At 42.6% G+C, this 13,938-nt stretch overlaps 3 protein-coding genes across 4 annotated transcripts; 2 read left to right on the forward strand and 1 right to left on the reverse strand.

Moving 5' to 3' along the window:
* Positions 1 to 163: 163 nt before the first annotated feature.
* On the forward strand, positions 164 to 2,885 carry LOC135645329 (flavanone 3-dioxygenase 2-like). The gene is made up of 4 exons (XM_065163625.1): positions 164 to 456; positions 549 to 796; positions 1,742 to 2,066; positions 2,381 to 2,885. The coding sequence occupies exons 1-4, from the start codon at positions 259 to 261 to the stop codon at positions 2,633 to 2,635; spliced, it is 1,026 nt and encodes a 341-aa protein (XP_065019697.1). The 5' UTR covers positions 164 to 258; the 3' UTR covers positions 2,636 to 2,885.
* Positions 2,886 to 4,841: 1,956 nt separating this feature from the next.
* LOC103994233 (transcription factor bHLH57-like) lies at positions 4,842 to 7,336 on the reverse strand. 2 transcript variants are annotated; one of them, XM_018830172.2, is made up of 4 exons: positions 6,719 to 7,332; positions 5,832 to 6,434; positions 5,317 to 5,751; positions 4,842 to 5,228 (listed from the first exon to the last, which is right to left on the reverse strand). In XM_018830172.2, exons 1-4 carry the CDS (start codon positions 6,755 to 6,757, stop codon positions 5,142 to 5,144), a joined length of 1,164 nt encoding a protein of 387 aa, XP_018685717.2. In that variant the 5' UTR covers positions 6,758 to 7,332; the 3' UTR covers positions 4,842 to 5,141. The 2 variants fall into 2 exon arrangements, with proteins under 2 accessions (XP_018685717.2, XP_065018753.1); XM_065162681.1 differs by having other exon boundaries at positions 4,842 to 5,751; positions 6,719 to 7,336.
* A 4,512-nt stretch (positions 7,337 to 11,848) lies between these two features.
* LOC135644525 (protein CURVATURE THYLAKOID 1B, chloroplastic-like) lies at positions 11,849 to 13,584 on the forward strand. Its single transcript, XM_065162175.1, has 6 exons — positions 11,849 to 12,125; positions 12,388 to 12,488; positions 12,569 to 12,655; positions 12,782 to 12,844; positions 13,134 to 13,171; positions 13,371 to 13,584. The coding sequence occupies exons 1-6, from the start codon at positions 11,948 to 11,950 to the stop codon at positions 13,429 to 13,431; spliced, it is 528 nt and encodes a 175-aa protein (XP_065018247.1). The 5' UTR covers positions 11,849 to 11,947; the 3' UTR covers positions 13,432 to 13,584.
* The last annotated feature ends 354 nt before the right edge of the window (positions 13,585 to 13,938 follow it).

Here is a 13,938-nt window from a genome sequence, read left to right on the forward strand (position 1 = left end):
ATTTTTTCCTCTGTTAGACAGAACGTAGAATAAACGAAGAAAACGGTTTTTCCCTCTATCATGACATGGCGTGGGTCATGACGTCAAAAATTTCAGGTTGCTTACGTCAGTCGCGGGCCGGGACCATAAATGGGTGCAGTTGCTAACCTCTCGCGCTCCCCCTCACCTTCTTCCCGAGTTCCGTAAGGTCCTCTCGCAGATCTTTCTGTGTTCTCGCTTTCTCTCTCTCTCTCTCGCTCTGTCACTCTACCATCTCTCATGGCGGATCAGCTTCTCTCCACCGCAACACACCACCATACCCTTCCAGAGAACTACGTAAGACCAGAGTCTCAAAGACCTCGCCTCACACAAGTGATCACCGACGCAAGCATCCCCATCATCGATCTCGGCTCCCCCGACAAGGCCCAGATCATCTCTCGTATAGGCCAAGCCTGCCAATCCTACGGCTTCTTCCAGGTCTACTAATTCCAATAACCTGCTTGTAACTGTTCCCTTGCTGCTCAACTGCGTCCCTCAAGCATCGTTTCTGGTTTTCTGTGCACAAATAGGTTGTGAACCATGGAATTGACACTGAACTGATGGTGAAGATGATGACTACTGGTCTGGAGTTCTTCCGTCTTCCTTCCGAGGAGAAGGCGAAGCTATATTCCGATGACCCGTCGAAGAAAATTAGACTTTCGACGAGCTTTAATGTAAAAAAGGAGTTGGTTCACAATTGGAGGGATTACCTCCGGCTTCACTGCTATCCTCTCGAGGAGTATGTTCCCGGTTGGCCTTCTAATCCCTCCTCATTTAAGTAAGTCTTTCGTGCTTCTCCTCCTCTTCATCCTCTTTAGTGGGAGAGGAGTCATGTGGTAGAATAACATCTAGTCAACGCCGTTCTCTAGGAAGTTCAAGAAAGCTCCAATAGATTTTAAAAGATTGGTTTGCAGCTAATCGATATATTCTATTCATGCATTATGTCGTGGCGTTTACATCCTTTGCACTTGCAGCATGCACGCATGAGAGAAGAACATCGGTTCTTTCAGTTGACCCTTCATAGGAATTGAGCAATCATGCATGCACGAGAGAAGAACATCGGTTCGAGTCGACTCTTCACAGGAATTGAACCATCATGCATGCATGAGAGAAGAACATGGGTTCTGGTCTCTGAGTTGACCCTTCAACAGGAATCGAGTCATCGTGCATGCATTAGAGAAGAACATCGGTTCTTTGAGTTGACCCTTCACGGGAATTGAGCCAGTGAAGTCTGCTCGGGGAGGCCGGATAGAGTCTACCTCCGGCTTTTCAGCTTCCTTATTGTTGAAAAGCCGAAGGTAACATGGAAATCAACTTGGGGATGTCATCTGACACAGACTTGACCATGAAATTTCTTGACGTAAAAGAAACCCAAAATCTGAGTCAGTACGAGACTCTGATCAAAAGAATAGGAACCTAATTGTACTCAAAAAGACCTTCACATCCCGGGGAGAGAAGAGAAGCTTCTTTACTAACTATGGACTCGTAGGCAATTAAACGTGAGGACAAAAACAACTCGAACCGAGCGTCAGAACATGTGCTCGCACATGCTAAGGAACCAATCAGACTTAGATGTAGGACAACGGAGCGACATTGGTAACATCTGAAACTATGCATTCAATAGTGGGATCTGTGCTAAAACATTGGCTTAATTGAATAGTCTAATTTCTTGATGATCAAATTTGAAGAGCTTGTGCTTCTTCCTTCTTCTTCCTCGTCACAGGGAAGTGGTTAGCACTTACTGTCAGCAAGTTCGTGGACTGGGATTCCGTCTCCTTGGAGCAATATCATTGAGCTTAGGTTTGGAGGAGGACTTCATCGAGAGGGCGCTGGGCGAGCAAGAGCAACATATGGCCATCAACTACTACCCCAAGTGCCCGGAACCTGAGCTCACATATGGCCTGCCGGCCCACACTGATCCAAATGCCCTCACTGTTCTTCTCCAGGATTCTGATGTGGCTGGCTTGCAGGTTCTTAGGGACGGCAAATGGATGGCAGTGGATCCCAAGCCAAGCGCGTTGGTCATCAACATCGGTGACCAGCTACAGGTGACAATGGATCACACACTCTTTTGTTGCACCGAAGTACCCCTGTTTCTCTTTTCATTGCTCTTTAGTCGAACTGTGTAGCGTACTGTTTTGGAGGTGGCCAAAGTCGGCCATTGACAGTATGGCCTTAGGCGATCCTGCACTCAAGAAGCTAAAACACTAGCCTAAACTTTGGATTATGTACTCACAAAATGGGTTGGTCTTCCTTAATAATGAATACGTACTTGTAGTGCCATCCCATCTCATATCTGAGATCAGCAGTCGGCGTTGGAACTTTGACAAGTAGTAGCTGACAATTAAATCTGTTCATGCAGGCATTAAGCAACGGTAGGTACAACAGCGTTTGGCATCGAGCTGTCGTCAACTCGAACAAGGAAAGGATGTCTGTGGCATCCTTCCTCTGTCCTTGCAACAACGTGATCATTAGCCCTCCGGAGGAGCTCGTCAGCGAGGGATCTCCAGCCACTTATAGGCGCTACACATACGACGAGTACTACAAGAAGTTTTGGAGCAGAAACTTGGACGGCGAACACTGCCTGGAGCTTTTCAAAAGGGAGAAAGCTTTTTAGGTGGACTGTGCCGCCTGCAACATCTCAACGTGACGTAGTCACCACTCATCAGGTGGCGCTGACGACGGTGTTCGTTGGCGACACAGTCTACCCAAATACCTGAGCGCTTTCGTTGTATCCATCATGTAGTCCACGAACGCGCTGTTTTAGTGGTGGGGGGTTTACTTTTGACTATGTTATCTGTCACACTGAACTGCTCACATCCCTTGTACCATTGTTTTCTCTTGAACTAGTCTTATCTATTTCACCGAATTTTCCTGTTCCAATCTGGTAGTGGCGTGGAGTAAGAGGATCTGAAATGATTTTGTTGTAATCGTTTGTGTGGGATGCACTTGATCGGCTTAGAATCCACCGAAGAGCAGAGGACTCTAGAATCCAGTCGAAGAGCACAAATAATTCTTAAGTCGATGGAAATTTTCCAAAGCGTAGCGTGTGGATATGGAAGGTGTGCTTCAATCATTATCTTCATCTGGACATAGTTCTCAAAGCTTCTGAAACATTACCAGCTTGGTCAATGGATCTTGGCATGGTAACAGCGAAACATACCATGTGGAATGCAGGCAACGAAAGAAGTGGAGACCGGGCGATTCTTTTGACGCAGAATTCGGCCATGGTGGTTCAACCTCGCTGGACGCTGCTGGAGATTGCTTGTGTGTCCTTTCGAGATGAGGGGTGAGAAAAATCCTTTACCTTCAGTAGCAGAAAACACTGCTCTTCATCCACAGCTGCCGACTATGGACTTCCTACAAAATCACACCCAATTATGAGTCTCAGCTTGGCGCATCATATTTCCCAATTATCCGACCACATCCTCTTGAGCCCATAAATGATGACATGATATAAATCATGTACATATTCATGACGAATTGAGATCAAAAAGAGGGCTCGAGAGGCATAGTACAATGGGCAGCTTCAGCGAAGCAGATACGATAACTGATACAAAACTCAATTGGCCGAGACGATGAAGGCATGGTTAAGATACTGCCATTGGAAAAGAGACTTGGGTGAAGGTGAAAGTGAAGGAATTGAGAGTGAAAATGCGTGTGCAAATGCTGCATATGAGATATATGAGCCAACGAAAAGTTGTACAATTCCCAGCCCACGTGTAGGACAGGCTAAGCCAGGCTGCAGAGTTTCATAGGCCTCATCCACCCATATCTCTCTCTCTCTCTCTCTCTCAATCTCTCTCTCTCACACACACACAAATTTATCATGCATTCATACTCTAGAAGCATAAACTTTTAAATTGAATAAAAAAAACATATATATGTTAGGTTTATCATTGTCAAATTTGTGACTAAGAGAGAGTTCAACTCACTCCACCCCATTAAAGAAATAGAAAATTGATAATATATATACATAGGTCACGATGTCGTAATATATATGCATAATGACTAATTAATACGCCTCCATGCTGTCATTATGCTGTAGGAATTGTATTACTTAATTTGGTGCTCAAAATAGATAAAAAGTAGTCATCAAGTGTCATCCAACTGTAGCCAGAGAACGAGGATCTCGAGACAAAAAAGTTGTTCTGACCCGCAGTCGACGTCTTTTCCTCATCAACCTTTCCAAACACGGTTTACGAGCCTTCTTCCTTTCCGCACGTAGCCTCAGCCTCTAAAGTTCCCCCAAATCCATTAAAATCGATGATAAGTCAATAACACTAGGCTCATTTCCTCGTCCGTAGTAGAATCCTCTTCGTCTTCGACAATTTGGGCTCGACCACCGCGGCAATTTGGGTTTGGCTTGCTCAACTCGAACAGTCGATTGATGGCGCGAGAGAACCGGCAGAAGCGGTCGAAAGACACAGGCACGCGTTGGGTACAAGTGGAGTGCTCCGGAAATGGACGGTGTTGCGTCTGCGGAAGACAGGGAGGGCCTATTGCAGCAGCACGAGAAGAGAAGATGGTGGCACCAATACTCGGAGAGAGAACAGACCGATGGCTACCTATCTTAAAGTAGGTCCTTTCCACAATTAGAACAAGATAAATGTCTGGAATTTGAGATGCATGGCATATGCTGCTATACATGTCGAAGTAGAGGTATTCAGCTCAAATGCATACGTGTGTGTGTAAAAAGTTCCTGAGACAAGAAGACTGCTCTCATGAGGAGGGTTGTCATCTTAATCTAAAACGCGGGCGGAATAGAATGCTACAGACATAAGAACAGCGACTAAGATACCAGGAGATGAATTGGACTACAATCATGATTAGGAAAACTCGAAACGCTTTGCGAGCCCAAATGTCAGCATCTCTTCCCGAAGACAAAAAAATAATTGAAAACGAACAGCGAAAAAGCTGGCAAAACCGCAACCCAAAGAGTACAAGCTCCCATCACTGCATATATTAGAAGAAAGGAAAGCTGCTCCTACTGCTACTGCTGCTGCTGCTGCGCTCTTCCTCATAGTTCAAGAATTGTAGACGTGGTCCAGTCAAGCATCTCTTCGACCCTTTCCTTTCCCTTTCTCTTGCGTCTCGTACGTCCTGACAACTTCAGCGTCGTGTCAACAGCAGGCGTTGATGTAGCTGAAGATCTGGTGCACCGCCGTCGCAACCTCATCCGCTGACCCCAACTTGCACGCTTCCTCCATCTGCACTCCGAAGAAACAGTGAAGTCATCAGCTCGCGTTCGCGACGTCTAACATGGCAGACGAAGCGGGGAGCAGATGGTGAACCGACCTTCAGGCTGAGGGAGTACAGGATGGAGGAGGGTTCGAGGGAGGCGACGTTGAGATGAAGCACAGAGAGACGGAGCTCCTCCATGGCCGCGATGGCCCGCGCCAGCTGCCCCCTCCGCCGCCGCGTGGCCACCTTCAAATTCACATGCCCCTGCACCACCGTCGCTTCCACATCCACCCCTGTTCCATCCTCCTGTTGTGCTTCTTCTCCGTTAGCGTATCGCCGTCGCTGCTGCGACCGCGAATAGCCTGTGTACTGCGGCGAGATGAAGAACCCGTCGTGCAGCACGGACGTGTGGCGCGGTTCGTCGTCGTTGGGCCTCAATCGGACGGCGGCCGACTCCAGCAGCCGCTTCTGGGTTCGAAGGGAGAGGAGGCGCTGTTCGAGCTCCTTGACGAAGTCGATGGCACCACCGATGATGGACGCCTGGTCTCCCTGTGTGCAGCAACGCAGACACATCAGGTCGAAGCTTGTCTGGGAAGGGTGGGATTGCGAATTATGAACTATAAGCGTACGCGGTGGACATAGGAAGACGGCATGAGGGAGCGGAGGGTAGCGAGGTGGTCGTTCATGAGGCGCCGGCGGTTGCGCTCCACGGCAATATGGGTCATCCTTTGGCTCTCCACCTCCTGCGCACTCTTCGACGTCGAAGCCTGCCGCGGCCTCTTCCTCTTCCGCCGCTCGTTCGGCCCGACTCCCGCCGCGGATCTCGTTGGCCCGGTCGTGGCAACGGTCGCCGGCGTTTTATGGTGGACCACGCCTCTCGTCTCCGACTCGGACGCGTGGGTAATGCAGCTTTCCAGCTGCTCCACCACGCGGGACGTGTCCGTCTCGGCCGTCCGCAGTTGCTTGAAGCAGTTCTGGCCCTGTAGCCGCAGGAGGAGCTGGAAGTTGGATTCTTGCGTGCAAGAAGTGAAGAAACTTTCGTGCTGATACTGATACTGTTGCAAATGGAGCTCGACTTCCTCTTCCCCTGCTTGCATGGCTCCTTGGAGTAGTTGAAGGAAAGGCATTTGGTGAGAGAACAGGTTCCCATAGATCATTTCAGGATGTTCAGAGAAGGTGGCGCTCGCTGCTCCTGCTTCCAAGCACCCTGCGCTCGGCTCCTCTCTAACCAACTGCTTTGGAAACAAAGAAAGAGGGGAAATGAAGGGATAGGCAAGTATGTTTAAGCTGAAGCAACAACATAAGAAAACATAAGCTTAGCCATATATAGATTGCATGTTCAACGATCATTACTTGCATCGCATTGAATGGAATGTCCAAAAGTGGGATCCCATAACACATCGATGTTCTTCTATCCGCAAATAGGTCTTCTTCATGCAGATGTGACCAGGAGCGAAAGTGACAAGGAAAACAATAAACGAAAGCAAAGGTTGGGGATACTCGAGGGAGGGCTTACAAGGGCATCATTAATGGGTTCTCCTCGTAGCTGCTCCATCGGAGCAGCAGGCAATGCAGCAGCAACAGATGTGAATTTGACCACTCCCGCTGCTCTGCTCCTCCAGGCAGCAGATCGAACGACCTCTGACCGCTCCTCCTCTGCTTCTCCTCTTCACGATCGAAGCATAGTTCAGGCTTCTGTCTTAAATTCTGCCACTCACCACCCGCCCGGAGCAATAAATACATTCAGAACAAGCATCATCACCGGTTAGGAACCCAGCTGCTCCTCCGCCTTCCTTCCTGATCTCCCTACAGACGCAGGGATGCAACAACATAAATGCTGAGTTGAAAGAAGAAGCAGAGAAGTCAGGAGCGGTGATATGGAACGCGGAAGGCTAAGAGATAGCGAGGGGAAGCTGAAATGTGGACAAAGTGATACAGCGCACAACATAAGATGGCTACTAAAGCAAGCAACCAAACCACCATGGGGTGGTTAAAAGGGAAGCAGGCGGCGATTGCATCTTTACTAGCTAGCTACAGAAGAGCTGTGGGGGGATTGAGGACCTCTTCCTGTCGACTCCATCACAAGCCCCTCCCATGCATTATTGTTTGGTGGCAGATTTGTCCAGCAACGAAGACAACACAGCCGTGGGCTCCTCTGTCTCTCTCTCTCTCTCTCTCGTTCCCTTGACTTTCTTCTATATTCAGTTATTTGAAGAAAGATATGTGCGTGTCTCAAAATACATAGAGCTGCCTATGGAGGAGTTAAATGAACTTTGTTGCGTAGCCTGCAACACGTGCTGTCGTTATCATGACCCAATCCGAACACACGTCATGGGAGTCAAATCCTTAAGATATATCACTTAAAATATTTCTCTTCCAACACAAATTACATCAATTCAAACAGCCACATTATCCACTAAAATTCAGAACCAATATACAATTCTTGGATCAAAGATACAATTCATATTATAGGTAAATAGGAGGGTGACACGATGAAAGGTCAGTAAGTCCTCGTAGAGGGGTTTTTGGACTGTGGTTGGTCGTCGCCAAGGGCACCATCTGCTTGTGCATGGAGTCACACAGCACGGATAACGCATCCGGTTTGATGAGCCCTTGCTGTCACGGCACCAACAATTCGAGTTTGTCGGTATGTGAAGAGACTTGGCCACTGGTAGGGAGGGAGAGAATAATTTTAAATCTAAAAAAATTAAAGATCAATAATTAAACATATATTTATAAAAGAATAATATCTTTTAACGTGATTTGATAAGTTTAATCTATATTCATGTAAAAAAATTAAATTCTTTATGAGATCAATTATAATAAATTATCAATTTTTTTACGCATCACATAAATCTAAAAAAATTTATATTTTTATTATATTTAAAAATCTTAGAGAGTATCTTATTTAAATATCATAAATAATATTCTATTTATATATCCTAGAGAAAAACTTAAGAACACCAAAAATATTTCTCACATCTTATTTTTTCTCACTGAAATCTTAAAATATATAAAATATTTATAGAAGAATCAAGTCATAATTAATAGAATATAATTCATTCTCCAAAATTTCTTTTTATATTAGGATTCCTTATCTACAGGAATTCAAAATACTTATTAATTCCAGTAATATCTTTCTTGATAAGTATTTTATCTATTTTTTGCCTTCTGAAAAAAAAAATTTTGCTTTACACTCCTTACAATATTCGTCACTTATTTTTGTTAAATCTATGATAATATTTTAAGACCTGACACCACATATTGGAAATGAAAGAAGATTTTTAAAATCAAAATAAAACTCAAAGATTAAGAAACTAACAGACATACTAGAAAGTCGACATAAGATTTAATATGATTAGACTATATATATATATATATATATATATATATATATATATAATTAAAAAAATTTAATACATAAAAAATCAATTACAATACATTGAGTTATTCTCGCTTAGGCATAATTTTCTTATAAACCATATCATATAAATTTTAAAAAAATTATACCATTTTCTCTCGTGTTTTTTAGAAATTCTAGAAAATATCCTTTCTAGATTCCCTAAACCCAATAACACCAAAAATATTTTTTTTCATTTTATTCTATTTATCAAAATTCAATAATATATGATATATTTATACGACAATCATATCTTAATTACTGAAATTTTTTTCTTTCACAAAAAAGTTATTATATTAAAATATTTATCCCACTCAACTTTAAAAATATTAAAATACTTATCAATTTCAATAGCAATCATTCCGTTCGACTAAACGGGGGTGGGGTTGATGGCCGCACCACCTACAAGGGACGTGAACGATAAAAGTTTCACATAACTTCACGGGACGTCGAGGATGTCATTAAATATTCAAAGTTGTCGTATGATTTTTATCTACTACACGAAGTGACAAAGACATCGTTTTGTGTACTTTTGTGAGCGTATCCTAATCTTTCTTCTCCCTCTTGCTTTGCGTCGAGGGGTAAATGGGATCGGTAAACACGGTTGCAATTCATGAAAACTAGTTATGGTAACTTTTCTGTCCTTAGCCCATCTTTTAGATAGTAGACAATTTATATAATCCATTGGTAGAGAGCTCCACTTCTATCTCATCCCTTCGAGTCTTGGTTACGATGACTTACGTCCTCATAAGGGATCTAAGATTCAAGTCCCTTAAGGTTTTAAGGGAATTAGATGGTAAATTTCCTCGTATAATTGGAAAAATCTTATCTTCTATCAAACATCTTTAAAAATAATTAAATAAAATTAAACTCTTTTATTTCTTTTACTCTCTTCTAACATTTTCTTTATATCTTTAACCAAAGCATATCGATACGAGAGCATGTTATTGATATGACATCGATCTTATAATACAATTAAACTAATATCATAATCAAATTAATTTCTTAAATCACATCAATATATCATATAAAAACTGTCTAAGCGATTATGAAGGTCTATATTCTTTGTTACCATCCTTTATAAGTAACTTTTCATGAGTAATTTTTTTAATATTTGAACCAATAAATATTCATGTAAATATGGAGGTTCGACTGTTTAAAAATGAAAAAAACAATTACGAAAATATAAAACCTCAAATTATTTTACTTGGCCAATAATTATCAAGGCATGAGTTGGAAATACAGTAATTACAATCACAATATCAAAGTTATGCATGCCGTTCACTACACATAAGATATTCTAGGGGTATTAACAAGGTTTAGTTTTTGTTATCTAAATTTAAAAAAAATATTAAAAATAATTATTAACATTCGATAAGAAAAAAGATACCATCTAATTCCTATCGAAAAGGCGAGTTACACTAACTCGAAGCACAACTTGGTTTACTCTGTTCTCTAATCATTTTTTTCTTAGAATTAATTATAAATTATCCTTTATACTTTGATCTTATTAATATTACGGTTTATATACTTAACAAATTTATATTGATATCTCTATAATTTTAAAAATAAAATAAATAATTTTATTTATTATAATACTATCAACATTGATAGAAAACATAACACATAACATAATGTACTGGATCGATATAAAAATAATGGATAAAAAGAAAATTTTAATATTATTTTTATTTTTTATCAATAAAAAAAATAATTTCTAACATCTCACATGCTAAAAACGATAGAGATATTAAAATTATTTTTTTCTCTATTACTTTTATATCGATCCAATATATTTTGTTTTATATATAGCTGATGATGTTATGATAAATAAAATTATTTATTTTTATTTTTTAAATTATAAAAAAATTAATATATTTTTTATATAAAAAATTTATGATTAAATATAAAAAATATGTAAGTCCCACAGTGTTGGGGTGGGTGGTGGGGGGCGGGGGGGTGTGGGTGGCGGGGCCGGGGGCGTGGGGTGGAGGTTTGACCTGTAAGGAAATGTGGCAGATCCAATCAGGCACTTGACGGTGCTCGGCGTGATGACACCCGCCACAGTCGATACGTCCCCAAACTTTGTCTCATTAAGATGAAAGCATGCTTGTGGGAACTCCAATTATTTGCCCTTGCAGTCGAAACTCGCTCTTTAGAGTAAGCTCCCATGTGCTGAGATGAACCACAGACAGAGAAAGCTACAGCTACCACTGGTCATCATGACGAAGAAGCAGTTTGACCTCTGTTCCTCCGACGACCTCTCTGCAATCTGCCAACAATAATAATTCACGGCGCGGACGCGAAAAAGCCTTGCACCTCTGGCGCCGCACATGTTCTTCGCTGAGCCTCCATGCCTCCTCGTCGTCCATGACCGGTACTTTCGAAGGACTGCGGCCTTCAGCGAGCAGTTGAAGCAGCAGATCTCGTCGAAAAGACGCGGGCGTAAGCGCATCCGCTATGGGCGATACGCCGTGCAGTGCAGCAATAATGCACAGTGACGACCCTCCTGTCGATGATCCACATCACCTTGACCGGCTCAGCTAGTTAAAGTGAGGAATCGACCTCAGGACACGTATGACAACGTAAAGCCTCTCTTTGAGATCTCGGAATGATCATTTCTGCTGCTTCATGCCATGTCTCTTCTAGCAAATAGGACAACAAGAAGATGAGATGGAATAGCAGATGAGTTCGTCTTAATTTTTAGGATGCATCGGCAATCATTCGATCGCATGTATCTTTTAGGAATGCAACGTTTTTACATCCACCAATCACTTCAAAAGATTTAACCTGTTCTTCCAAAAGGTTTACAGGCGGCTGTAAAATCTATCATGGAATTAACACCGAAAAGACAAGAAACTTTGTTGGGCAAAAAATAATAATTAAACCACCAAATGATACGTTCTCTCTCCTGCCTGCAATCTGCGCTCCGAGTTGTCTATCCTCTATCATTTTTTGTTGCTGCCATTCGATCCATACATTACTGCTGGTTGATACTTTGACACAACCTCTGGTACTGATAGTTCCCCGAGCCCTTCTGGTCCACCACAAACACTACAGCGGTATAACAAGTGATTCACCGGTACTGGAGCTATAAATGCTAGTAATTTCCAAGACGCAGGCAATCTCGTTCCATCCTTTGGCTGTTCCAGTGACGGATGCCACAGAACACCTATCCTCCTTCCCATATATATTCTGTGCCATCCAATCGGCCCCCTCGGAACGAGTGGTGGACGTTCTGTCATCAACGATATCTGCTGTTCCCGAGTACCGTTTTAAGTGCAGCAAAGCCTGGTAACGAGGGAGGGAAGCCATCTCTGCGAGACGAGTACTGGTAGCTGAGCCATGGCTTCCACCACCAGCGTCACATGCGGCCTCACCTCCCCGGCTCTGGTCGACGCAAAGGTGACCCCACGTCAGTCCGCCCCGCACTCCATCTGCCTCCCGTCCCTGCCTCCTCCGCCCCACATCGCGTCGCCCAGCCGCCCGCAGGCCAGAGAGACATGGACCACTGCTGCTTACTGTAAGTCCTTCGGTTCCTCGATACCCTGCTGCTTTAAATAAGCCATTATACAGGCAATTCATCGTCCATGCGAAGCCTTCTATGGCGTTTGCTGGATTGCGTTATATAAAGCAATCGGATGGTCTCTATTTTCTGCTCAATCTTTGCTCTTAAGCTCATTCCGAGTCTCATATAAATATAGCCAAACAGAAAAATGGCATAGAGACGAACAGACTTAAAGAAGAGCAATTAAATGCTTTCCTCTGGATTTTTGGTGGTTCAGGTCGTAAAGTAGCAGGAAAATTTATCGTCAGGGCCGCAGGAGAATCATCAGCTGAAGTTGCAACCGAGCTTCCAGAAATCGTGAAGAAGATACAAGATGCGGTCAGCTTTTCCTGTTCATACTCCCTATGTGCATTATTCTCGCCCTTGGAGATTTCAACTGACCTCTTTTAGGTAGGCAGTGGGACAAACTTGAAGACAAGTATGCAATCAGCGGCCTTGCACTTGTTGGAGCTATTGCTCTGTGGAGCACAGGCGGCATGATCTCGGTACACCTAATACTGAAACTAATCTCAGCATTCCATCTTTTGCCTTTGTAAATGTCAAATGTTGTCAGGTAATTCTCGTAGATTCTGATGTCCTCATGTTACCTAAATCTGTTCTCATTTCTGCAGGCTATCGATAGGCTTCCTGTAGTTCCTGGTGTTCTTGAAATTGTGGGAATTGGCTACACAGGGGTGAGTCTCATCCATTAAGCGAAGTCAATTACTGCATGCATCTACTTAGCAGGCATCCTCTTTGCATCATACAGATTACGTTTCACATGACCTAAATAAGCTTATATATTATGCATATGCTGTTGCTAAGATCATTGGTAAACATTGATTTGCATTTCTTGATCTACAAGGGAAGGAAAGCAATTAATTGTAATTGAAACGCCAATACTAAACCCTGTTTAGTCTCTAACACTGATTGTTTCCGTAGACTAACTAATTCCTTTTCTCTTTTGCTCTCAAATCTTTGCAGTGGTTTGCATACCACAACCTGGTTTTCAAGCCTGACAGGTATCTTGTTTCCACTTTGTAGGATATTATGTTGTTCATCGTATCAATGCTATTACATAAATGAGCATTTTTCTTCACCGCATATCATTTTCCTTCTTCCTCTTGTGAAATTTACTGCAATGTTGGAGATTTTTGATGTATTTCATAAACTGCTGTATGGCTTTAATCTGTCGAATCCTTATACCCATCTGCATCTCAGGGACGCACTGATAGCAAAAATCAAGGGCATATATGGTGAAATTATTGGGAGCAGCAGCTAAACTAAGCTACATGAGACGAGACGGTATCAAAGAGATTTGAAGTGTTTCCACTGAGGCCATTTCTCATGCATCTAAAGATCTATCCATGAGAGTAAAGAAAGAATATATCCTTGCATGGTTTTGCTGAAGTATTTTGATTGAATTTTGACCTTAGTGAACGTGTCCATCAATCAAATTCTCTTGATAGTAAATATATATATATATATATATTTCTCTTGATAGTAAATAGCTAAAATTGTGCACAGCAGTGAATGTTGATTGATGATATATGTGGCTTTAACAATATTAGATGAGAAGGTTTCCATTAGCTTATGTAGTAATGACTTAGACGTAAAGCATAGATGCTCTTATAGTAGGACAATGTGATACAAATCCATGTATAAACATGCACTGTGAGCCTTGCCAAACTAGCATAGAAAGCCCAGAATGGATATGGATTGGGTCATTACGTGAGAAGGTTTTATCTGATCCATTGATAGGCCGACCGGTGACGATGAGAAGCTTTTT

This window comes from Musa acuminata, chromosome BXJ3-8 (assembly GCF_036884655.1).
Source record: "Musa acuminata AAA Group cultivar baxijiao chromosome BXJ3-8, Cavendish_Baxijiao_AAA, whole genome shotgun sequence".
In the NCBI taxonomy this organism is placed as follows: Eukaryota; Viridiplantae; Streptophyta; class Magnoliopsida; order Zingiberales; family Musaceae; genus Musa; species Musa acuminata.